Source organism: Mastomys coucha, unplaced genomic scaffold (genome assembly GCF_008632895.1).
Source record: "Mastomys coucha isolate ucsf_1 unplaced genomic scaffold, UCSF_Mcou_1 pScaffold22, whole genome shotgun sequence".
Taxonomy (NCBI): Eukaryota; Metazoa; Chordata; class Mammalia; order Rodentia; family Muridae; genus Mastomys; species Mastomys coucha.
In genome coordinates this window covers 226,567,262-226,592,870 of record NW_022196905.1, presented here as the reverse complement: position 1 = coordinate 226,592,870, position 25,609 = coordinate 226,567,262, and the positions used below count along the sequence as shown (strand labels likewise).

Sequence of the window (25,609 nt, the reverse complement as noted above, 5' to 3'; positions counted from 1 at the left end):
AAAAAAAAAAAAAAAAAAAAAAAGAAAGCAAAAGAAAACCCTCAGAATGGGAGAGTATATTTGCAAGTTATATATTTGATAAAGGAATACTATCCAGACAAATTATGTAAGAAGCACAATTCAACAATGCGGAAAGGAAAAAAGAAAGGTAGGTTTAAACAGACATTTCTCCAAAGAAGAAAGACAGATTGCCAATAGAAACATGAATATGCATTGTTAGCCATTATATTAGATAGGGTTTTATTTCTGTGAAGAGACACCATGAGCAAGGCAACTCTTATAAAGGACAACATTTATTTGAGGCTGGCTTACAGGTTCAGAGGTTTAGTCCATGGTCACATGTAGATAATGAGATAACTAAGAGTTTTATATCTTAATCTTCAGACAGCAAGGAGACTGAATTCCATACTGGGTGAAGCTTGAGGACAGGAGACCTCAAAGCCAGCCCCCACAGTGACACATACAAGCCCCCACATACAAGCCCACACCTACTCCCAGTAAGGCCACATCTCTTAATAGTGCCAAACATTCAAACCCACGAGTCTATGGGAGACATACCTATTCAAATCACCACAGCCATTAACCAATGAAAACCATAATCAGACATCAATTCACACCCAGGAGGATAGCTTACAATAAAACAAACAAACAAACAAGTTGCTATTGGGTGGCTCAGACAGTAAAGGCACTTGTTGCCAAGTACAATGGCCTGCGTTCAATCCCTAAGATCCACATAGGGAAAAGAGAGAAGTAACTTCCACAAGCTGTCCTCTGACCTCCCTCCATATATGCAGTATACATCCCCTCCCACACTCCCCATCAAATAAATAGTAAAACAAAACAAACAAACGAAACAGAAAACAAACCCAGTATGGTGTGGAGGCTGCAGTAGGAAGACTGTCTTTTCTGTAAGCATCCTTCTAAGGGCCATCCATCTCCCTAACTGACAGCTATTAGAGCTCTCTCTGGTACACAAGCTGCCATCAATCAGCTGCAGGACTATCCTCATACAGGACTAGCTGTGAATACTGCATTGAGGTATCAGATGAAGTTCCTCAGCTGCCACTACCGCTTGCTACCCAAGAGTAGTAACTTCAGCTCCAGGGCGCATGGGCCTGGTCTGTGTGAAGCATGTTGGCCTACACAGTTTACCATGTAAGCCTCAGTGAGGTTGAGATGACAGTTTACCTTGCAGGCATTTTCACCCAAACAAGGGGAAACAGAAAGCCGGTGATTAATGTAAGGTGAGTTCTTCATTTGCATAAAGGACTGTGCCATTTTTTTGGTTCAGACAGTTCTTCCTTTTCTTGAAAGTCAGAGATAGAGATGTCTGCCACACCTGTCCATTTCTGGTCACACTGAAGGCTGCTCAGTTCACTCTGTTAACCAGGTTACAGATAAGCTCCTGTACTGGTACTGCACCACTGGGCCCAATAAAAGGCTTCTTGTGCATTTTTTCCTTGCTTCTAACTATATAATTAGCAGAGTTGGCTAGGCTGCTACCATAAAAAGGAGAGGGTGGAAGCAGTTATTGCAGAGACAATGACAATAAACACACAAGGGCAGCTAGGGTGTCAGGGCAGAAACAAAAAGAGGCAGCAGAAACAATGAGGGCTGTGAGGAGCTTAGGACAAATGTAGGCCTGGGCTCTGGAAGCATCAGAAGCGTCTTTCTCCAGGGAGAGCTTCTATAGGCCCAAGAACTGTAACACTAGCTTCTGTAAGGGATGGAGAGCCTGACACCCAGGCCAGAGAGCTGTGGCACAGGTCACTGTCAAGGGCTGTGGGTCTGGACAGTGTAAGCCCAAGACCTGTTAGACCTGCTGCTACAGGGCAGGGGTCCCAGTAGTTGAGGCCTGTTCAAGACCTGTAAAAAACACCTGCTGCTGTCTGCTGCTGTTCACAATGTATGAAAGCCAAGGACTAACCAAGCTGCTGGACACTGGCAGAGTGTAAAGCATATGATGAGCCACCAAACTGTGTGTCTTAGTCATGTTTCTAGATGTTTATCTTTAAAGAATTTTTTTTTACTCTGTGTGAGTCTTGTGTATGTGTGCGTGTGTGTATGAGTGCATATACACACTTATGCAATCTCATGTCCAACCTGTGTCATGTTACCTAAGTAGAGGTAAGAGGACAACTATATAGATCTGGTTCTCTCCTTCCAGCTTCACATAGGTTCCAGAGATCAAACTCACAGGCTTACATGACTAGCTCTGGCTTCTAAAGTCTAACACAACTACACTTTAAAGTCTTTTAAGTACTAGGACAACTAGTACTTAATCCATCCAGTAGGGCTTGGGACCTCAAGGTCCTGGGCAACAAAGGCCCTACCTAAAATTAATAAAAAAAATATAAAAAGTAATTTTAGAACTTAAACACAGGATTGTCATCTGACCTAGCAATTTTCCTCCTAGATAGAAATACAAAGGAGCTGAAAGCACAGACATCTGTACATCAACGTTCAGCATTATTCACAATAATCAAAAAATGCAAATGACCCAAACCGCCGGGCATGGGGTGCACACCTCTAATCTCAGCACCTGGGAAGGGGGGCAGGTGGATTTCTATGAGTTTGAGGCCAGCCTGGTCAAAGTGAGTTCCAGAACAACCAGGGCTACAAAAACAAAAACTAAAACAAAAACAAAAACAAAAAAAAACAAGCAAACAAACAACCCAAATATTTAACTGCTTATAAAGGAATGGATAATATCAAGGATGATAGGGTATTTGCATTGCAAGGGTTCAATCTACAGCACTAAACGGCCTAACCCTTAGCCCTGACTGCTCTTCCAGAGAACCCAGGTTCAACCGTCTAACTACAGTCCCTCTATAGGCACTGCAAACACATGGGGCGCAGGCAGAACACTCATACACATCAAATAAAAAAGCAAGTTAAAAAACAAAAAAGAAGGTTTGCATAATGATGTAAATGTGCTGAATGCCACTGGAAGACATATTTAACAAGTTAAAAGCTCAGTAGGTAAAGTACATGCCATCCATGCAAGCATGGGAACCAGTCCAGACTCCCAGCACCCATGTAAGTGGCTCGCTGATACTTCTGTGGTCCTACTCTACCACAGGCTTCCTGGAAGCACCAAGATCACTGACTATATAGCCCCTTGATCTATATGGCAAAAGGAGCTTTGCCATATAGATTTTATACCTGCTTCTGACTCACATTTGTATAGAGGTCCCCCATACTTCCTTCAGCCTCATTTTCTTCATCTATCAAATAGACATAATGACACCTGTCCACTAGAAAAAGGTTATGTGACTTGAAAAAAGTAGCAAATGTTAGCATTCTGACCCAACTTGCAAATGGTCTTGTAAGTGCCTGGGGCTCCAAGCACATTCCACCAGGCCTGGTAATACATGGGGGTTTTAAATTTCTATTCTGAAGCCACATTTCTCAAGCTCTCCCAAAACACAAAAACACTGAAGCATTGGGTGCACATAAACAAATTTCAAGTTATCCTCTGAGCCATAGAGCTGTGCCATATGTACATATGAATGCTCACCATATAGTTTTTTAAAGTAAGAGAGAGAAACCACTAATATAATGTTTGTAAGTACAGAACATAGTACACATGGCTCATGGATGTAAGTACAAATTATGGCACATTACTTGGGAAGAACACCTGCCCTCCCTGTGGCAGCAATCACCTGGAAACCAGGAGTGTACCACATAGTGCGTAGGACACCTGAAAAGCTATTGTCCTTAAGGAGAGAGGGAAGGAGAAAGTAAGTTTAAAAAGGAACTGGAGTTTCTTTTTTAATATTTTTTTAAAGATTTATTTTATTTATTTTATGTGTATGAGTACACTGTAGCTGTACAGATGACTGTGAGCCATCATGTGTGTGGCTGCTGGGAATTGAACTCAGGACCTCTGCCGGCCCCGCTCGCTCCGGCGTAACTCACTGTACCTATCTTCAGACGCACCATAAGAGGGCATCTGATCTCATTACGGGTGATTGTGAGCCACCATGTGGTTGCTGGGATCCAAACTCAGGACCTTCGGAAGAGCAGTCAGTGCTCTTACCCGCTGAGCCATCTTGCCAGCCCCGGAACTGGAGTTTCTTAAATTCAGTGGTAGATGCTCAATGATTCAATGTTACTCTGTATTTCTTACCACATACTTGAAATAACACAAGTAAAATTTTAAATGAGGTCTGGTGTGGTGGTGCACACCTGTAATCCCAGCACCTGGGCAGCAGAGGCAGAAGGATGTCTGTGAATCAAGTCCATCCTGGTCTACATAGCAAATTCCAGGGTAGCCAGAACTACACTGTAAGATACTTGTCTCAAAAAAAAAAAAAAAAAGTAGAAAGAACTACCTTCAGAACCTGTTTTCTGATCTCCATACACTCATTAGATGAACAAAGACACACACACAAATACACAGTTAAAAAAAGTAATTTCAAAAAAATGATTAATGATTGATGAACTGTCTCACTGGGTAAGAGCACTGGCTGTCCTGAGGTCCCAGCACGCAAATGGTGGCTCACACTTGTAAATCCAGTTACAGACCTCTCTGGCCTCTGAAAACATCAGGCACAGACACAGTACATTTAGTCACATTCACATTCAGGCAAAACATTCATATACATAAAGTAAAACAAATCTTCTTAAAAATATGACTAGATAGCAAGCTCATACACGGAATTAAAACTGTCCTTAGAAAAAAGCAGAACTCAATAAACAAAATTGAAAGGAAAAGTGTTAAAGGAAAACAGAAAAGACAAATCAATAAAATTTAAAAATAAAACTGTCCTGAGTCATTCCAGATCAGCAGTTTTCAACCTGTGGAGTGTACCCAGCTAAAGCTCTCTCCTGGTATTGCTGCTTTCACAGGCTAAAATTCAATAATCCTCACAAGCTCAAAGCCCCTTCCTACTATTACCTTCTTCACCAAAAAGCACCTAAGCACGCACTTACACTTACCCTAACCCAAAGAGCTCCACTTTATTTTATGACAGATTACTCACTGGAAGACAGAGCTGCTGTTGTTAGAATGAACAAGTTCCCATTAATTTGCTCACTCACTCAACATCCCTGAGTTCAAACCCATGTTCCTGGGATACAGTAATAAGCAAGCACTCTACCACTGACCTGTACCCACCCCTATCTAATTCTCATGCACAGGATCTTACAGCCAAGGACAGTCACTTTTCCAATTTGGTGGTACCAAGTATCCCCTATTTCTTCACTTTCAGGTTTGAGAGTGTTTAATTATAATGAGGAAAAAAAAAAACTAACATACTAGTCAAACTCCATAGCAGAATGAACAGCAACGTCATTTCCATTGTGAAACATACACCCCAACAGTCATAAGGCAAAAATCTGACAAGCACTATCCCAACAAAAAAAAAAGTCGAGTAGAGGCCCCAAGCTGAGTGCCAGGCTCCCTCTCTCACTGCTGGGCTTCACAAGATTCCTGGCAACATTGAAAAAGAAACCCAAGAAGCTTATTCTAAGCAATATAGACAAAGATAATAGTTGCAAAGCCAATGCTGTGCATGTTTCTAGAGCTTCATTTCCAACAGACAAAACGAAAACAATTTAGATGTCCAACTGCCGGGGATGCTTAAAGCATGGTGTATTCAAGTAGGAAGACAAAAACCCTAGATACTAAAAATTCTAAGCCTTTGCTTGATGCTTGATGTTTTGACACAATCAGTCCAACCACCAACATCTGCCATCTTCATATCACCATCCTAGCATTTTAATAAATATTTCAGTGGTACCCAACAGACATGTACTGGCCCCGCAGACCTGCCCCACCTCCCCACGGTTGTGGAGCAGTGTCAGTGAGATCCAGCAGTCTCCTGAGTGTCGACTTACCTCTTATCATCTCCACAGCAGGGCCAGCTGCAGGGTTAGGCAGACCCTGTTGGACAGTAAACTGTTCAGTTCTGCTCTACAAGCCCAGAGACACTCTAGGAGGCATACAGAGTGGTCACAGCAGCAGCAGGTTAGGAAACGAAGAAAGCACTTCAATACTCATCCCTAGGCGAGTGGCTGAGCAGAGCATTGTACAGCAGGCCCTGCCCACTCCTACCCCTTACCTCAGTTTTCCTTTTAGTGGTTTCAATTATCCATGTCAACTGCAGTTTCAAAATTAAACAGGAAATTCCAGAAATGCACAGCTCATAACTTTTAAATTACTTGGCATTCTATGTAGCCAGTATCATTCTCTATAGTAGTCTAAGAGACAAGCAGATGTGCTGTCCCAGAGAAGCCCTGGTCGCAAAGGACAAGGGTAGGGGTGTGTGTGTGTGTGTGTGTGTGTGTATGTGTGTATGTATGTGTGTGTGTGTATGTATGTATGTATGTATGTATGTATGTGTCTACTCAAAAAATAGCCTTCCATGAAAAGGTTAAAAGTTTTTGGCTTTGGGAAAGAAAAGAGCATCTGCCTAAGTTGCTAAGAGCTCCTTTGAAACTGTGAAAGGAAACTACCCCCAGGTCTGTTGCTGTGAAAGAGTCACAATGTGTGGTAAGGACCTAAGTCAGAAAGGGCATTAGATTTGTGGGCAGGAGACATAAGTGACATAAGTGACATGTTCCAAGATGCTGGAGAAGTAGTTCAAATGGAAGAACAACTGCCCAGCATACAGGAAGCCCCAGGTTCAATCCAGGGCACCACTACACACCAGGAATGGGAGCAGGCACCTGTGATCTAGCACTCCTGAGATGGAGGCAGCTCTTCTCTGCTAGATAGTTTGAGGGTAGCCTAGAGAACATGAGATCCTATCTCAAAAGAGAGGGAGAAAGGGAGAATAAAGAGGGGAAAAGAAGGAAAAGAGTAGAGAACTGAAAAGAGAAGAGAGGGATGGAAAGAAGTTCCAAATATCCAACATAGTGCACCAGAAAAGCTGAGACACAAGGACCTCCACAAGAGAGCCTCACAGGCAAGCGACACCAAGCCACTTACTGCAAGTGAAATATGGGTGCACAGCTTCAGAAACAGGCTTATACATTTTGCCTTGTTTAATTTTAAGATGTGTGTATAGGGGTTATATATGCAGGTACCTGATAAGGTCAGAGGTGTTGGATCCCCCTGGAGCTAGAGTTACACATGGTTGTGAGTCACGCTACATAGGTGCTGGAAACCAAACTCAGGTCTCAGGTCTTCTGAAAGAGCAGCAAGCATTCAATCTCTGTGCCTTTTTCTTAATCCCACTGTGCTGTTCTGGAAGCATCACAGAATGGGGGTGCACGCTTAGCTATGGTATAGGGTTCAGACATCAATGGGGTTTTGGATCATAAACCCATAATGGGCAACTACTGCACAGCCCTACAACTGAAGTCTACAAAACATTCATATGACTTTCATAGGGATGGGGGTGGGTACTAAGATAGGTTACATGTGAAGAAGTTTAAAAATACCACATATAAAAATTACTAAATAATGCCTTTTCTTTGGCTCCTGTCCAGTTTACCTGGCAGGTCTGTAAGAGGGCCTCACCTCCCAAGGTGAGGCCAGAGCTCAGGATGGTGGTTACTCCAACCCCTCCTTCTCCTGTTTTAAGTTTTTACAAAGATAAACTTTAATTTTAAGAAAAATCTCCAGATCAAAAAGTATAGGTAATTTATCTAAGATTCCATTAAGGAAATTCAAAACATGAGTGTGAATGGTTTGAATCGGTTAGTAAGGAGATCTCGGGCACACAGTATTCACATGTAAACAGGTACACCCTCTTCCTCTAACTCACTGTCTCACTTAAAAGTAAACCAGCCAAAAGGAAACAGAAAGACCCAACATTTTCACTGCAAGACCAATTTTTCTTCTTCTTTTTCATTTTTCAAAGACAAAGTCTCACTATGTAGTATAGCTCTGGCTGGCTTAGGACTTGCTTTGTAGACCAGGCTGGCCTCAAAACTGCCTACGGGCTAGAGAGATGGCTCAGCGGTTAAGAGCACTGACTGCTCTTTCAGAGGTCCTGAATTCAAATTCCTGCAACTACATGGTGGCTCACAACCACCCATAATGAAATCAGACGCCCTCTTCTGGTGCTTCTGAAGAAGGCTACAGTGTACTTATTTATAATAATAAATACATCTTTGGGCTGGAGCAAGCAGAAACTGAGCGAGTGGAGTTGACCTGAACAAGCGGGGCTGACCGGAGTGAGCAGGGTAGACTGGAGCAAGCAGAGGTTCTAAAAATTCGATCCCCAACAACCACATGAAGGCTCAAAACCATCTGTACAACTACAGTGTACTCACATACATAGAATAAATAAATAAATCTTTAAAAAAAGTATACAAATATCCCATACCATAAACTCAACCAATCCTGATTGAAGATGACCCAACCGCAACTGGAAAACCTCTAACTGGCTTTAAAATGGGTCTGTGAGCCCCCTCCCCCCATGGTTGCCATTTTGCTTAGATGGTTGACCACCCCCTCAGTTCCCCACCCATCCTCCATCCCCCCAAACCCCTAGCTGCCTCATGCTGGCTGTTTCTACAGAACAAATGCTCTTTGTCTTTGCATACTATCTGAGTCTGCTGTCCCTTACGAGACTGAGTCCAAATAAACGACTTTGTGCTGATTTACTCACCACACCATAAACCAGCCTAACTAAATACAACAATTCTATCAAAACAGTAACATGTGAAAATTAAATAATGCAAACACTAGCAAAAGTTAAAAACTTGAAAACTGGAAATGTAGCTGAGCAGCAGAGGCCCAAACTATCCCAGTCACCTCCCACCACGAAAATTAAAATTTTCAAAAGCTCCCTTTAAACACTTTCCATTATCACTATCACACCAATTTTTTAAAAATAAATAAATCATCCAGGCTGGAGAGATGGCCCAGCAGTTATGAGCACCTATGATAGAGAACCCGAGGTCTGTTCCCAACACTCAAACCAGCTGGCTCACACCTGCCTGTAACACCATGGGTGCCAACACAAAGAAGACTCACATAAGACACAATAAACTAATTTAATCGTTCTCATTTTCAAAATCTATGGTAAAATATATATAATACATAATTTAACATTACAACCACTGTTTTGCTCCCAATATAGGACTCAAACCCAGGACCCTAGGTACTCTCACCAAGTAGTGTGCTGTGGGCAGCACCTCCAGCTGTCAGCCACTTTTAATTATACAATCTATGGCATTAAGTGCATTCACTCACCTTAGTGTTTAACTATTGTCACTCCCTGTTCTCAAGTTTTTATCATTACCTGTTGAAACTGTTAGGGTTCATGGCACCCAATTTCCTCTTTCCCCCCAGCCTTTCGCAATAACCATCATGATTTCTGTCTCTGTATGTTCCACTGCCTAAGTGATTCCCATAATACACAGTACTGTATAATACTTTTCCTCTGTGCCTGCCTTTCACACAGCATAATTTTTCCTCTTCTTAACAGTGAACGGTAGCCCACTGTGTATCTACACCATGTTGTTTATCACCTCACCATCAATGGACCATGGATACATCATTCTCATTGGTTCTTTCCTGTTGTTGTTCCTTGGTTTGTTTGTTTAGATTTTTTTGGTTTGGTTTGGTTTTTCAAGACAGGGTTTCTCTGTGTAACAGAGCCCTAGCTGTCCTGGAGCTCACTCTGTAGACCAGGCTATCCTCGAACTTAAGAGATCTACCTGCCTCTACCCCCCAAGTGCTGGGATTAAAGGCGTTCACCACCATTGCTGGCCTCACTTATTTGGCATTTTGAAGCCACACAGACAAAAAAGGAGAAACTGATATTTACAACACTTCTTTTAAAAGGGGGGAGTATATTTTCAGCTATAAAACTTTAATAGGCTAGAGAGATGGTTCATAGGTTAAGAGCATTGGCTGTTCTTGCAAAGGACCAGTAGCTCATTTCCCTGCACCTATGTGATAGCTCACCACCATCCTTAACTCCAGTTCCAAAGGATCTGACACCTTCCTTTGTTCCCTGCAGACACTGCCTGGGAATGGTGCACAGAATTACAGGCAGAAAAAATGAAAACATAATATAAAAATAAATTTTAAAATGTATATATGTTTTTATTAAAAAAAACAAAACAAAACAAAAAGCTAACAGGAGGCTGAAGAGATGGCTCAGCAGTTAAGAGCGCTGACTGATCTTCTAAAGGTCCTGAGTTCAATTCCCAGCAACGACATGGTGGCTCACAGCCATCTGTAATGGGATCCAATGCCCTCTCTGGTGTGTCTGAAGACAGCTACAGCATACTCATCATATATATAAAATAAATAAAATCTTTTAAAAAAAACTGGTAAACTTCTAGCCAGATTAGTGAAGGACATATAAAAATTACCAATATTAGGAGCAGGAGAGATGATCAGTGGTTAAGAGCACATTAGTTGCCTTTTGCAGAGGAACCTGGTTCTGCTCCCGGTACTTACATGGTGGCTCACAACCACCTGTAACTCCATTTCCAGGAGAACTGATGCCTTCTTCTGGCCTTAAACATCAGGCACCTATCTAGTGCACAAACATTCTCACAGGCAAAACACTCACATGCATACAAATAATAAATTACTAATATTAGCAATGAAAGGAGGCTGGAGAGACAACTCAACTATATTAAGAGCATATGCAGCTTTCAGTCCCCAATACCCAGGTGGGCCAGTTACTCCAACTGCTGGGAACCCAATGCTCTCTTCTGGCTTCTGCAGACACAACACCCATACTCACAAGCCCATATGTAAATACATATTCATATACATACAATTTTTTTGTTTATTTGTCTGAATTTTGAGACAGGATTTTCCTGTGTAGCCTTGGCTGTCCTGAAACTCATTCTTTGGACCAGGCTGGTCTCCAATTCAGGGATCTGCCTGCGTCTGCCTCCCAAAAGCTGGGATTAAAGGTATGTGCCACCACCTGGCTATAAACATACAACTTAAAAATAAGTAAGTAAACAAAAAAAATGAAAGGCAAATAATCACTACTGGTCTTACAACCAATTAGTAAGAATGTCATGAAGAACAATAGCCCACAGATTTGTTAACCTGAATGAGACATACCAATGCATAGGACATAACGTTAATAAGACACGGGGCTTGGTGGTGCACACCTGGTATATCAGCACTTAAGAGGCTGAGGTGGGATAATTAATAAATAAACATAACCAAATGAACTTACTCCAGATATGCAAGGTTAGTTCAAAATTCAAATATAATATCCATTACTGCAACCAGAAGAAAATTCTATAATCATATTAATATGAAAAAAACTACTTTCACAAAAAACCTCAGCAAATTATAAAAGAGAAGCTCAGGCTGGGCATTAAAATAGACAAGTCTATTGGGTGCCATATCCAAACCACCACAGTGAGCTTAGAGAAAAATCCATGTTCCTGAACAATGTATCTATAAAGTCACTTTTTTTTTTTTTTTGGTTTTTCGAGACAGGGTTTCTCTGTGTAGCCCTGGCTGTCCTGGAACTCACTTTGTAGACCAGGCTGGCCCCGAACTCAGAAATCCGCCTGCCTCTGCCTCCCAAGTGCTGCGATTAAAGGCTTGCACCACCACCACCCAGCTTGGAGGGGATACTTTAAACATAATACCAAAAGCACAAACTCTCAAAGAAATTATTTCTCTATATTGAAATTAAACTTTCTCCCCCGAGGGTGGGTGGAGATGGTATAGCGTAAGCCACCACTGCAAGAAAGTGTCTTCAAATCCCTTATCAGACAAGGCTGATTCCAAAACCTACCAAGAATTCTTAAAATTCAACAGTAAGAAAAACATACCAGCCGGGTGGTGGTGGCACACACCTTTAATCCCAGCACTTGGGAGGCAGAGGCAGGTGGATTTCTGAGTTCGAGGCCAGCCTGGTCTACAGAGTGAGTTCCAGGACAGCCAGGACTACACAGAAAAACCCGTCTCGAAAAAACAAAAAACAACAACAAGAAAAACATACCAAATGGGCAAAATATCAGAACAGATACTTTACTAACTGTATGGGGGTGGAGGTGGAACTTTTTGCTACACTGGTATTCTTAGTCTCTGTTTATACAACTACAATAATAGACTTTATCAGACCAAGTAACTTATAATTAACAAAACTTTATTTGGCTCATAGTTCTAGAAGCTGGAAGGATGAAGATGATTTAGCACATGTCTGCAACCCCATCGCTAGACAAGCTGAAGCAGAATTGAAGTTCAAGGCCAGCCTGGGCTACACAGCAAAAACAGATAATTCACCAAAGGGAAAAAACAAGAAAGAAAATAACTATGCCTTCCTTATGACAGAAGCACAATGTGGTTGAAAGCATATGAAAGAGAAATTTCAACAAACCCACTCTCAAGGCAGCAATGTAAAAAAGCTAGAGGAGGGCTGGAGAAATGCCTCAGTGCTTAAGAGCACCAAATGCTATTCCAGAGGTCCGGAGACCAACACCCAGCAACCACATGGTGGTTCACAACCATCTGTATGGGATCTGATGCCCTCTTATGGTGTGTCTGAAAACAGCAACAGTATACTCACAAAATAAATAATTCCTTTAAAAAAAAAAAAAGAAAAGAAACAGCCAGGCAGTGGTGGTGCACATCTTTAATCCCAGCACTTGGGAGGCAGAGGCAGGCGATTTCTGAGTTTGAGGCCAGCCTGGTCTACAGAATGAGTTCCAGGACAGCCAAGGTTACACAGAGAAACCATCTTGAAAAACCAAAAAAACAAATAAACAAAGGAAAAGAAACAAACAGAAAGAAAGACAGACAGACAGCAAACAAGCAAGCTAGCTAGCTAACTAAGGAGATGGTTCAGTGGTTAAGTGCTGCCTCACAACACTTAAGTTCCGATCCTCAGAACCTATGTAAATACCAGGTGGGCATAGTGGCCTGCCTATAATTACAGAGATGCCAGAGGCAAGGGACCCCCCAAGCAAGCTGGCTAGTGAGACTACAGGCACATCAGCAAGCTAAGGGTTTCCTTGATTGAGAGATCCTGTAACAATAATGTGGAAGAGTGATTGAGGATGAGTCTCAACATCAGCCTCAGGCCTCCATGTACATGTACATACATGTGCATGCACACACACGTCACAGACACACATCCATATGCATGCATATAATACACATGAAAATGGAGAAAGGGGAAAAAAGAGCAAGAACAACATCAATCTAGTCATGAGGGCAGAACACTCATAACTTAACATTTATTACTAACTTACTTCATCTTAAGACAGGGCCTTGGGTTGGGATGTATCTCAGTGACAAGCATGCATGCCTAACATGTACAAGATCCTAGGTTTGGCCACTAGAAAAGCCCTAAAAGGCAGTGTCTTGCCATGAAGCCCAGACTGGCCTTGAATGCACCACCTTCCTGTCTCAGCCACCCCACTCCTGGCTGTCTTATCTAGTCATCTTTTATAGGCCCCAAATCTCAACACCGATGCATTCAAATTATACTTCCAGCACATGAAGAAAATCAGAACCACAAATTAAATTGCTATCACCATCTGTCTACTAGAATGGCAAAAAGCCAAAACAATAACCCATGGGAAGAAACGAAATAACAAGAAACCCCATTTTTTGTTTTATGAATGCAAAATGATGCAACCACTTTGGAAGACCCCTTGGCAGTATTTTTACAGACTGAACATATTCTTACCATATAATGTAGCAATTGTGTTCCCTGGTGTTTATTCTAAGGTGCTAGAAGTATGACCACACAAAAAACTTGCATGTGGATGTTTACAGCAGCTTTATGCACAAACACCAAATTTGGAAGCAACACTCTATTCTCCAGTAGGTTGAGTGGATAAACAGACTGGCATATCTATACCACTGAGTATTACTCAGCACTACATATATCAGCTACACCAAGCCAGGGAAACACAAAACACCTCAAAAGCAGGCTGCCAAGTGAAAGGTAACATGAAAGACTTAATGATGGTGACTTAGAATATAGCCCAGGCTACAGCAAATGGAAGAGACAAAGAAAAGACAGGTATTTGCCAAGTGTTCAAGAATAGGAAGAAAAAGGTGGGGGGGACAAATAGGTGGATAAAAGAGAATTGGGTGGGCAACAGAACCATCTTGTCACATATTTCTCTAGGATCTGTAACACCAAGAGTGAACCCTACTTGACTACTTAACGGCACCTGGTCCATCAAGTTCATCACTGTACTCAAGACATTAGTAATGGGGAAACTAGGAGCAGGGAAATTGAACTTCCTAGTCACTTTTTTCATAAACCTAAAATTGCTTTTCAAAAGTACATATACCTTGAGGAGGAGACAAAAAGGAAGAGACTGTATGAGTGTGTGACGGCCATCTTGCCCATGACTGACTGACAACTGCCTCCCCAAAGAACCCCTAAGAAAGCTAAAGCTGGTCTAGGGCTAGGGCCAGAGTCCTCAGAGCCTTGTTCTCCAGGCCTCCCTGCTCTCAACAATCTTGCTCTCCTGTTATAAGTGGTGGCCTTTAGAGTGTCTGAGGGGGAAGGGGTCACCTCACAACCTTACTTCTATCAGCCTGAAAACAAGAATGACTTGCTCTAAGATTAAAAACATTAGCACAGACAAGGAAAAATAACCTAAGGTAATCTGAAAGGAAAAGGAAAACAAAAACAAAAGAAAATACTGTTCTTGAATACTCAATTACAGCTGTGTGAACTTTGTCTCCTGAGCACAGGTCTACAGGTCACAGATCTCATATGGCTTCCCTTGGCTGCCACAGAGCAAAAGCCGAGACAGGGTGGCAATGGGCAAAGGGCTCTCATGCAATTTCTAACTAGAGACCAAAGGTCTAGTACAGTTCATTGTGAGAACTTCCTTCTGTTTTCACATTCTTTTGCACACGCGCACCCTCACTCTCACTCTCTCTCTCTCTCTCTCTCTCTCTCTCTCTCTCTCTCTCTCTCACACACACACACACACACACACACACACACACACACACACCAATCTACCCAAAGGACATTTCACCTTTCCATGATGGCCCTTAAGTCTCCCTTGTGCCTGAAGTCCTCCCACCCCTTCCTACTCAAGCTCTACTCCAACAGAGGGAGAACTGTGTCCTCATGACCAGAGGAAGCCAAGGAAGGAGACCTCCCCTCAGAAATACCAACTAACAAGGGAAAGGATGCAAGCAGAATATGAGGTTACAATCCTAGTGCATTAATACCACCAGGCAAACATCATTAATGGCTACCTACATCACAAAGGCTATTCAGATTTGACCTTTAAGTGGTTGTTGTTTATTGAGACAGGGTCTCTCAACATAGCCCTTGCTATCCTGAAATCAGGACATGTATAAACCAGACTGGCTTTGAACTGAGAGAGATCCACTGACTGCCTCCATCCACAGTGGATCTAAGGCACATACCACCACACTCAGCTGGTGTTGGATCCCCACTGGGACTAGAGTTACAGCCAATTATGAGCTACAATGTGGGTGCTGGGAATTGTACCTAGATCTTTAGAAGAGCAACCAATGCTCTTAACCACTGAGCCATCCCTCCATCTTTTTCCCTTTTTAAAGCATGTATAATCCATTTGTAAAGTATTCATGAAAAGAAAATCAGAACAGTCTCTAGTTCCAATTATGAATTTAAGGGAACTATCTAACCAAAGAGACAAAGTAAAGTGATGTAATGGAGACACGATTAGAGAAAGGGAGAGCAGGGAAGTTTACAGAGAGATGAGGAGATGGCTCAGTTACTGCCTAGCCCTCAGAATCTGAATTCAGACCCCTAGCACACATGTGAAAGCCAAATGTGACCCTATATGCATGTCTGCAACCCCTGTGTTGATGAGAGAAGACAGACAGATCCCAGAGTTTGTCAGCTAGCCAGACTGACCAAAAACACAGAGACAGCCTATCTTAAAGGGATTAAATGGAAAGCAAAAGAAGAGGGCACCACCACGTGTCCTCTCTGGCTCCGCATGTGCACACACAGGCACACATGTCCAAATACATAAATACACACACACAACACATCCAAAAATCCCAACTAAAACAAAGAAAAAAAAGTAACCTAATTTCTTCAACAAATTTAATAGAGAGGGAAACAGATGGCAAAGAAACCTATAGATTAAAAGATTTAAATAGCAGGGAAAGAACCATATTTGGATCATGCTTTGAACAAGCTGTTTTTAAGAGGTTATTATAGGACAATTGGGATGTTTCATTCTACTCAATGACTACAAGCAGGCACGGTAGCCATCACTGGCAAGTCCTCCAACATTTAGGATGCTGAGGCAGGAGGACTGCCAATGTTCAAGGCATAGTGAGCTACAGACTCTACTTACTTAATTTTTTTCCTTTCTCTTGCTATTATATTTATTTATTACAAAACAAAATAAAAACCACAACCACTAAGGGTAGAACTGTGGCATACAACTGAAGCTCTAGCTAGTCAGAAATCTGAAATGGACAGACCACCAGCCCCAGTACAAGACCAATTTGGTAGACAAATACAGTAAGACACCACTGACGGGAGAAAGAGGAGTATTTCAAGAACACATCCCCTTTCCCCCCAAAAAAACCTAAGCCTTGGGAATTCAGACTTTTTCCAATGCCAGGATGGAACATAGGGGCTTTGTGCATATAGGATTAAGAAAAAAAAAAGGTTCTATCACCGAGCTGCAATCCCAGATAAGACTGATGGAAGGTAAGAACATGGCTTACTAGGCAGGATTATTCCAAGAAGTCTAGTATGACCATAGCACAGGAGCTGCCTGGTATCACCTCTTAGAAAAGCTGTACTACAGTACATTGGCCATGGCAAGTGCTGGAGAGCGAGTGATTCTGGACCCCTTATACAGAACTTGGCATGATGAAGCCACTGTAGAAAATGGCTGTTTTGTTTCTCAGCCTCCTAAATCAAGTGTAGAAAGTGGAGGGAGTCTAGGAGGATGTCCTAGTGAGTACAGTGATTGGTATGTAAGCATGAGGACTTGAGCTTAGATCTGAAACTCCTGAAGAAAAGGTGGATGGTGGCAGTGTCTGTCTGTAATCCCAATGCCAGAGACTGATGGAGACAGGTAGATCCTGGGGGCCGAATGGCCAATCAGTCTAACCAAAACAGTGAACTCCAGGTTCAGAGAAATCCTGTCTCAAAAATAAGGTGGAGAGGCCGGGCGTGGTGGCACACGCCTTTAATCCCAGCACTTGGGAGGCAGAGGCAGGCGGATTTCTGAGTTTGAGGCCAGCCTGGTCTACAGAGTGAGTTCCAGAACAGCCAGGGCTATACAGAGAAACACAAACAAACAAAATAATAATAATAATAATAATAAGGTGGAGAGCAAAAGGAAGACATGTGGTGTCAACCTCTGCCCTCCAAATGCATGTGATTATACCACATGTACACACAAAAGAAGAACGTATAAAAACTGGCTAGCAGCTTCTCCAAACTAAACATGTACTTACCATATGGTGCTTTTGGGCATTTATTCCCCCAAAATGAAGCCTTATGTTCACATAAAAATATGTACATAAATGTTTATAGCAGCTTTATTTGTAACAGTCAAAAACTGGAAAGCATTTTTCTGGAATATTCTTCAACTAGTGCTTCAAGTAGTGTTCCATACAATGGAACACTACTGGGTAACAGAACAACTACTGGCGCGTAAGACAAGCTGAGTGACTCGCAAAGAAATTTCAGTGACAGGAAAACAGCCAAAGTTACAGAAGACAGGATTCCATTTACAGCACATTCTCAAAAGGGCAAATTCACAGAGATGGAGGACAGACTAGTGCTTGTTAAGGGTAAGGGACGAGAAGGGCGTGTCTGACTATGGACATCAAGAGATCAACAGTTGATAGAATAGCTGTATCTTTTTGTTGTTGTTCCACATGAGGGAAACATGATGAGTATTTAAGATGAACTTTACCTACTCTGTGTCTTCACTGTGATGGTGTGCATGAATCTACAAATGTCACAAAGCTGTACTCAACACACACTTGCATGTCAAACTGGCAAAATATGAAATGTTACAAATCGTGAAAATATTAGTTGCCTAGTTCTGAATTAAACTAGTAATTGAGATGTTACTATGATGAAACCAAGCAAATAAGACCATGATGATCAGTCACTCTAATTTCTTTAAGTTCCTACTAACCTATCGATTATCTCAAAAGAAACACAACCACATATGAAGAGGTTAATTATGGTAACAAGTACAACAGTTTTGCTAGTTTTTGAAATGTGGTAATAATGGTTTCTATTTTCTTGAGCGCTTCTACTTACTAAGCTGACAGGAAAGCAAGTGCTTCTGCACTAATTACAAACCACTATTTCAGGAGGGACCTAAGCTAGAATTCCTATGTTTTGTTATTAAATACTAATGTGTAATATCTGGGCAATAGACACCATAAATGGCCCCATGTTCAACTTTTTAAGCCTAAAGTTCTTAGTGCACAAGTCTTATATCATCAAGCAATTTCTCAGAATTTAACAGTGATTGTGATTAATAAAAAGCCTAGCTCAAAGACATCTTCAAATTCAATATATAATCGTTTAAAAGAAAAGTCATTATGTGTAACAAATGTATACACTATAACAAACATGAAGCCTTTTTGATGTTCCACAGGTGCTGAGTCCTTAGCAAATAGTTTCAAACGAAAGAACATTCTACTGTTCTCTCAACTTCTTAGCAGGCTCTGAGCTCTGCAGTCAGCCCTGTAGAAATGCGCACATGTGCTAATAAGTGGGCGGACAGTCTTCAGAAGCAGCATCTTTCATGACCCATTATTCCATTAAGTACACCCCACTCCTGTGTGTACGTGATTTAGTCTAGTGTTCGTGGCAGCATCTTTCATGGTCCACTATTCCATTAAGAACACCCCACTCCTATGTGGGAAGTGCCCATGATTTTTCTCAGCTTCAGTAGGTATAAAGAATGCCTACTATTCACTACTCTCATGCCTACCTCATTTCTACAGTTCTCAGATTGTCTGAGAAAGAACTCATCAAGGAAGACAGCCATCTGCCCAGTACAGTGTCACCTATAACATTCCTTCCTGGGCCTGACACTAGGACAGGTGGCTGTTTCATGACAGCAGCTAAGATGAGGGCCACCCAGTGCACTAGGATCCTGACCTCTCCCTCACCAGTCTCACATCCTTTTCCTTCCTCTATTCCTTCTGGTGTACTCATCTCCCACGTAAGCACAGGGCAGATTCTAAAATGCTCTGGGTAATGCTTCCCTTTGCTTCTCAACAGCTAGAGCGGTAACAGGAGTTTTAAAGGACTACTTGTACCAATGACTCCAAAAGAAACACCACTCACCCACCAGCCACACAAACTCTCACAAGAGGTCGTGGAAGGAACGAAACTCAGTTGGAATTAATTCAGCAATTCTCAATTGTGAATTTATAGGTAGCACAGAATCCACATTATGGTGTCTTCTTGAAAATACATCTCAGTATCCCAATCAGTAAAACTAGAGAGCTGAAGGGTTCGCTTCACTGAAGAATTACAGTAGGCTGTATGTTCAAACACACAGAAATTAAACTGAGCACAAAAGGCAGAGATAAAGTCTTCTTTCCTACCAACCTGTGTTCATCTGCCTGGCTGCTCAGCGGCCCAGCAGAAACAGTAATGCCATGATAATGCTAAAGAAACGAGTTACACAGCAGCACTAAAGAAAGCCACCGGCACTTACACAGTGAACAGTGAGAGCACTAGCATGAAGAATGGGTGGCCCCACTACAGGAGAGCATAGCCCCTGACCTTCAAAGCTCTGTAGTTACTAAGCCCACCGCTCAGCCAGGATCCTTTCTAACCTGCTCTTCCTTCCACTCACATTCTTACCTCCTTAGCTCAAAAACCGATTCCTTAAACTTGTGTTTTCAGGGACCTGGGGTGCAGCTTCACTCCCTAGCACACTATAGGAGCCCAGGTCCACTTCCCAGAGCAACGCAAATATCCAAAAGTGAGGCTATTTCCTGAGTCTCTTTGATATCTCTTTTGTTAAAAGTCATTTAGCCTTGACAAACTACAGAGACCTCCCAGTGTCTCATCCTTAGGAGGTCGGAAGGTATCAGGCACCTTCCACAGAAGTTTCTCAACACCAGGTCAGGAGCAAGGGCTCCGAACCACTAAGTTCCCGAGTTTGTATCTCTATATACCCTTCCTTCTCTACCACAAATACCGTTAAACCTCTAAGAAAAGGGCATCGGGCTCATTTCTACAGACAAGAAAGTGCTGGTGGACAGCATCCCGCAACACAGTCAGCCCTAGCAAAAGGGTACATGAAAACAATTGTCAAAGTAAATAAATAAATGAATAAAAAATAAAAGGAAGCTGGGCCTGGTGGCTCAGGTGTTATCCCTGCCACTCAGGAGACTGAGTCAGGAAGATCATAGGATCAAAACCCACCTAGGCTACAGAGTACATTCAAGCCAGCCTGGGTAACTTAATGAGACTCTGCCTCAAACAGTAAAAAAAGGATACAGCCCATTGGTCAGAGGTCTTTATAATATACACAAGGCCCTGGGTTGAATCTCTAAAATAAATAACAGACAATACAAATACCTTCTCTGGACTTGGATTTACGGCTTTGAGGGGCAAAGGCTGAGAGACAGTTAAGTAAATCCAGAGTAATTTAATTAAAAAAAAAAAAAAGACTTTAGGATGAAATCCAAACACTTGTTTCCTTCCTCCCTCCCTTCCTTCCTTCTTCCTTTTCCTCCTCCTCCTTTTCCCCTCTGTGGTATTACTAGAGATGAAACCTAAGGTTCCATACAAGTGATGTACCTACCACTGGGCTACTGAGAGTTTCCATTTAGTGAATAGAAGGGAATACGTACATAAAGCAGGTTAAACAGAATCTTGCACTTGCAAGAACATGAAGCATGTTGAGGGAGAACCAAAAAACTCAAGAACTTGGACACCTTGAGGAGTCAGGTTCAAACTCTAAAGTCTTAGGACTTTAGTCAACCACTGGCCCAAGAAACACAAGACACAAAGGACGGAGTTCTAATGCCATGTCCCAAATCCCTATCTGGAGAGTCTACTCAAAAATCCAGGAACGGTAATTTGTTCATCTACCAGCACAGTACCAGTTAAATCCCAAGAACATAGAAAATACTGGTAAGAGTCACACTAAATTTAATGTCAGAACAGTGATGTACTAAGTATTCTCTGAGACTGAAATTTTTTTTTGTTTTGTTTTTTGTTTTTGTTTTTGTTTTTCAAGACAGGGTTTCTCTGTATAGCCTTGGCTGTCCTGGAACTCACTTTGTAGACCAGGCTGGCCTCGAACTCAGAAATCTGCCTGCCTCTGTCTCCCAAGTGCTGGGATTAAAGGCGTGAGCCACCACCGCCAGAGACTGAAAATTTTTATTCTACAAGGAACTCCTTAAACAGGGAGGTAAACAACTCAAAACAGCTTCAGATGTCCTTGAGACTGACCAGATTCACTAGGCCACTCCCTGCAAAAGTAAACAAACAAACAAACAAACAAAAGCTGAGAGACTCACTCAGAAGAGCAGAGCTCAGCTGCAAAGACAACTCTGAGACCAGCTAGCTACCTGGAAGCTGCAGAAACCTGGAAGAGGTTTAGACAAACTGAGGTACCTAGAAAGGACTCTGTCAACCTATTTAGCTGCCTGTGGTCTATGCAATATGCTCCAGGTCCCTAGCTTTGTGAGCTGGATAGGCTTTGGTGACGCAGGTGTCTCTGAGTCATTCCTGGCTCCTTTAAGTAACCTTTCACCCATACTGCTTTAGGTAACCCCCAAAAAGTCACACTTCACGAAGTTTAGGCTTTTATGGTATTCATACTTCAGTCTGTTTTGAGTTCCCTATCTAAGGTAGAGTAGACATGTATGTTAATGTCTCCCCAGGGAAAGTTTTGTCATAACATGAATAGCACCATACTGAGGTACACTCAGAAGTCCTACTGTTTAAATACCTGTCCTTAAAATAGCAAAACTAGGCTGGCAAGGTGGATCATCAGATAAAGCTGTTTGCCATCAATCACTGGCGAGCTGAGTTCAATCTACAAAACCCAGGAGAAGAATGCCAACTCCCAATATGCTGTCTTGTTACTTCCAACTCCCTTACTTTGGCACATACGTGCACACATGCATGTGAACATATGCACACACACACACACACACACACACAAAATAAGTAAATGGAATTTTTAAAAATAATTTTTAAAAATAGCTAAACTCCCTTAAAAGCTAAGAAACTGAACCATGTACATCAAAAAAAGAATCACTGAAAACACAGTCTCTTAGCAAACCTTAGGAACCATTCCCTGCATCTCCGGACACTAGGAAGGCAACTCCTAACTGCTGCTGTCTTCTTCAGGAAAGAACACAGTCTGATGGAGTGATAAGCTGCTTAACAAGTTTACAATCAGTTTTTAAGCAGTAATCCCTCAGGGAAGTGAACATTCCTCCCTGATCCTTCTGAGGGCAATGCAGTATCCGAAGCTTCTGTGTGGGAACTTTTTCAGGATTAAGGGGCAGCCTGCGGCACTTTGGATTTTATCATAATGTTTATTTGACAGTGACTACCTAAACAGAGCTCACTCCTGAAGACCAGACCACCAGGACCCTCAGCATCAAGTTGTCACTAAACTACAGATTTATGCTTTGCCTCGGAAAGGCTAACAGGATGGAACCACAAATCTTTAATAAAAATGATGACCATGGAGAGCGCCCTTGAAGCTGAGCAAAAATGACTGAGCCATGAAGGATCTCCTCTGGGAAACGAGGGCAGCTATGAGGCATTCCCCAGTGTCACTCCTGAACCACATGACTGCATTTCTCCATAAAAGGTGGGAGTTGTCATAGTAGTGTACTGAGCAGACACCAGCCCACTACAGCAGATGGGACCCACCAACTCATTTTACCAAACCTTCAAAAAGGTACACACAACTATCTCTCCTTGCCAAAACCAGGGCAGAGCTGAATGGGTGAATCTAACAAAGTTCACACAAGATTACTAACTGATTTGCTGAGGCCTCACTACCTATAACTGAGAAACAATTTCAAAGCTGGTTTTCCATACGGGAGCTACACAAACCACACACCATACTTCTCACACACACCACACCAAGGTCCAAAAGCATAAGTTTATTAAAAGGAAAAGGAAAAGGAAAAGAAAGAAGAAGAAAAGACTCAGTAACCTAACCCAGCCAACACAGGGGCTCTTCCCAAAGGGAAACCAGGCTGGAAACATTCCCGGCTTATGTACATAATTCACTAGGGCTCAGGTAAGATTCCATTTTGTAAGAGCTGAACTTTAAACACAAAGTCACTGGTGGTGCAACATTCACACGACTAGCACCAGCACCCCTAAATGAAAACCACTGCTAGCTCTGCCACAGTGACAACCTCACAGTGAAAAGCTGCTGACCATGAACTCCTGCAAAGTTCTGTCAGGGCTCAGAAAAGCTCACCATCTCACTGAGTGACAACCTCAGCCTAGCTGTCACTCAGTGCTTTCGGCTCACAACAGACATCGCAAACACTGGATTTTTTTTTTCTTAAGTAAATATAAAAGATGGGCCAAAGGATCACGAGCAGGCAGTGTCTTTCAGGGCTGACAAGATTTTCGTCGTGGGTTGGGGGAGGGGAAAGAGCATTCTGGATGTTTCTATTCTTGGCAAGAAGAGCACCTCCTGGTCCTAACCATCTAAAAACGCTAAGGCAGAAACGTTCTCAGGAAGTTCACTAGCCCAATGCTAAGGGGCTTCATCTTGGGGTGTGGTGACGGGGAGCAAGGTGTGGAGGACAGGAAGGGATCAGAGGGCAGGCTGAACTCTATAGAGCATAGAAAGAACCGGTAGAAGGACAAGCCGAGAATGCTTCGGGAAGGTGTGGACAGGAGACGGAAGGTAAAAATGACTACGAAAAGGAGATAGCTGAAAGGAATTCCAAAGAAAGCTCCACCGAGGCTGGTCAATCTATGAAGGAATGGCCACCGATACTCTGGAGGACCCACCGGGGCTCCCCATCCCCCACTCCCTGTGGGCGTGCTCCCCGCTGTGCGGGTGTGCCGACCCTCCAAGGCGCAGGCCACGACGCCAGCACTCACCCCACGACTCCCTGGTTGTAGTTCCGTCGCTTCCACGGGGTCCCGCTGTACACGCCCCCGCCGCCGTCCGCCCGGCCGCCCCCGGCCGCGCGCCCTCCACTGGGCTGCAGCAGGCTGTAGTTGAGTCCGTAGGTGCTGGCCTTGTTGTCACGTTTCCTCTTGTTGCTGCTGCCCGAGGCCGGGTCGGCAGACTCGGAGGAGGGTAGGGCGGCCGCGGGACGCGGGGACGAGGGCGCCGATGGGACCGGCGACGCCGAGGGGCCCGCCGCTGCCCGCCGTGCCCAGGCCGCCGGCTGGTGGTGATTGTTGTTGTTGTTGGTCGTCTCCAGGGGCAGGAAGTCCCGCTGCTCCGCGGGCACGGCGAGGCCGCCCAGTGGGCGCTCCCCCGAGCGGAACATGCCGGCCGGAGCCGGGGCCGTGCCGCCGGGGCTGCCGGGGCCGCTGCCGCTCCCGCCGCTCGCGCTGCTCGCGCCGCTGCTGTGACAGTGGTGGTTGAAGTAGAGGTTCCTCAGCCCCTGGGTCGTCTCCCAGATCTGCATCCACAGACTATTGGACGGTCCGAGCTGCTCTGGCTGGAACCAGGCGATCCTCGGATCCATCAAACGGCGGCGGCCGCTGCCCCCGCCCCTCCCGGCCGCCCGCAGGGCCGCCGCCGCCGCCTCAGGCGCACGCCCGCCCTCGGCCGCCGCCGCCGCCGCTGCCACCCGGGTTCCGCCACGGGCGGCGCGGTAGCGCAGGGAGCCTGGCCGGCGCCGGCGGCGTCGCTCCCGCCCTCGGGGCTCGCAGGCCCTCCCCCCTCCCTCCGCCCCTCCGCCGAGCCCCTGTCACCGGGGTTCCCGTGCAAATGGCGGCGGCGGCTCCCGAGAAGGGCGAGCGGCGGCGGCGGCGGCAGCGGTGGCAGCAGCGGCGGCGGCGGCGGCGGCGGCGGCAGCGGGACGCGCCTGCTCCGTAGCGTCCGTGCTGCTCGGCCCCGGGGCGGGGCCTCCGCCGGCTCCGCCCCTCGTTCCGCTCCGCTCCGCCCCGCCGCCGCGCTCGCCCCGCCCCGTCCCGGCTGCCAGCCGTCCGCGGGCGCCCCGAGGCCGCACCGCGCGTCACAGAGGCCGCGGGAGGCTACGGGCAGCGGGGCCGCAACCGCCCGGTCAACCGTCCCGCGCTAGCTCTAGCTGGGGTCGCACGTACCTGGGCCTTCGGGCACCTCGGACGCACGCGCCGCCGCACAGCTCCGTGGCCGCTCAGGCGCCGCCGAGGCACACGAGGCGGCTGCCGACTCCACGGAAAGTGACTGGTTTGCGCCGCCCACCCCGCTCCGGACGGACGGCTCCGCCCTCGGTCCGGGCGCGGCCCCGGGGCTCACGGCCGCGCGCCGCGCGCGCACTGGAAGGGCGGGCTTCCGCTCAGGGGCCGGCTCTGCACGCGGCTGCACGCGCACCTCGGTTCCGGAGCGGTCCCAGCGGCCCCTGGGTCGCGAGTCTTGGCAAGGCTACCCGGCTGCAGGGCCACACAGCACGGCCGTTCCAAGGTGCACTCACAGGTTCAAAGCCCCTCAACTTTCATAACTAAGAATATCAAGAAGGCTTTTAAGCCTAAAATGACTCTACTGATGCGGTTAGTGGTTGTTTTCCATAGAATGC

General features: G+C 44.6%; 1 protein-coding gene across 7 annotated transcripts in view; it reads right to left on the bottom strand.

Moving 5' to 3' along the window:
* Tent4b (terminal nucleotidyltransferase 4B) overlaps positions 1 to 25,321 on the bottom strand; it is a 62,021-nt gene extending 36,700 nt beyond the window's left edge. For 2 of the 7 annotated variants that reach the window (XM_031340762.1, XM_031340763.1), the window contains exon 1: positions 23,979 to 24,669. In XM_031340762.1, the coding sequence (XP_031196622.1) occupies positions 23,979 to 24,577 (599 nt within the window). In that variant the 5' untranslated portion in view covers positions 24,578 to 24,669. Of the gene's footprint in view, positions 1 to 23,978; positions 24,677 to 25,157 lie in introns of those variants that run through there. The other 5 variants (XM_031340761.1, XM_031340765.1, XM_031340766.1 and 2 more) reach the window with 5 other exon arrangements.
* Between the last annotated feature and the right edge of the window lie 288 nt (positions 25,322 to 25,609).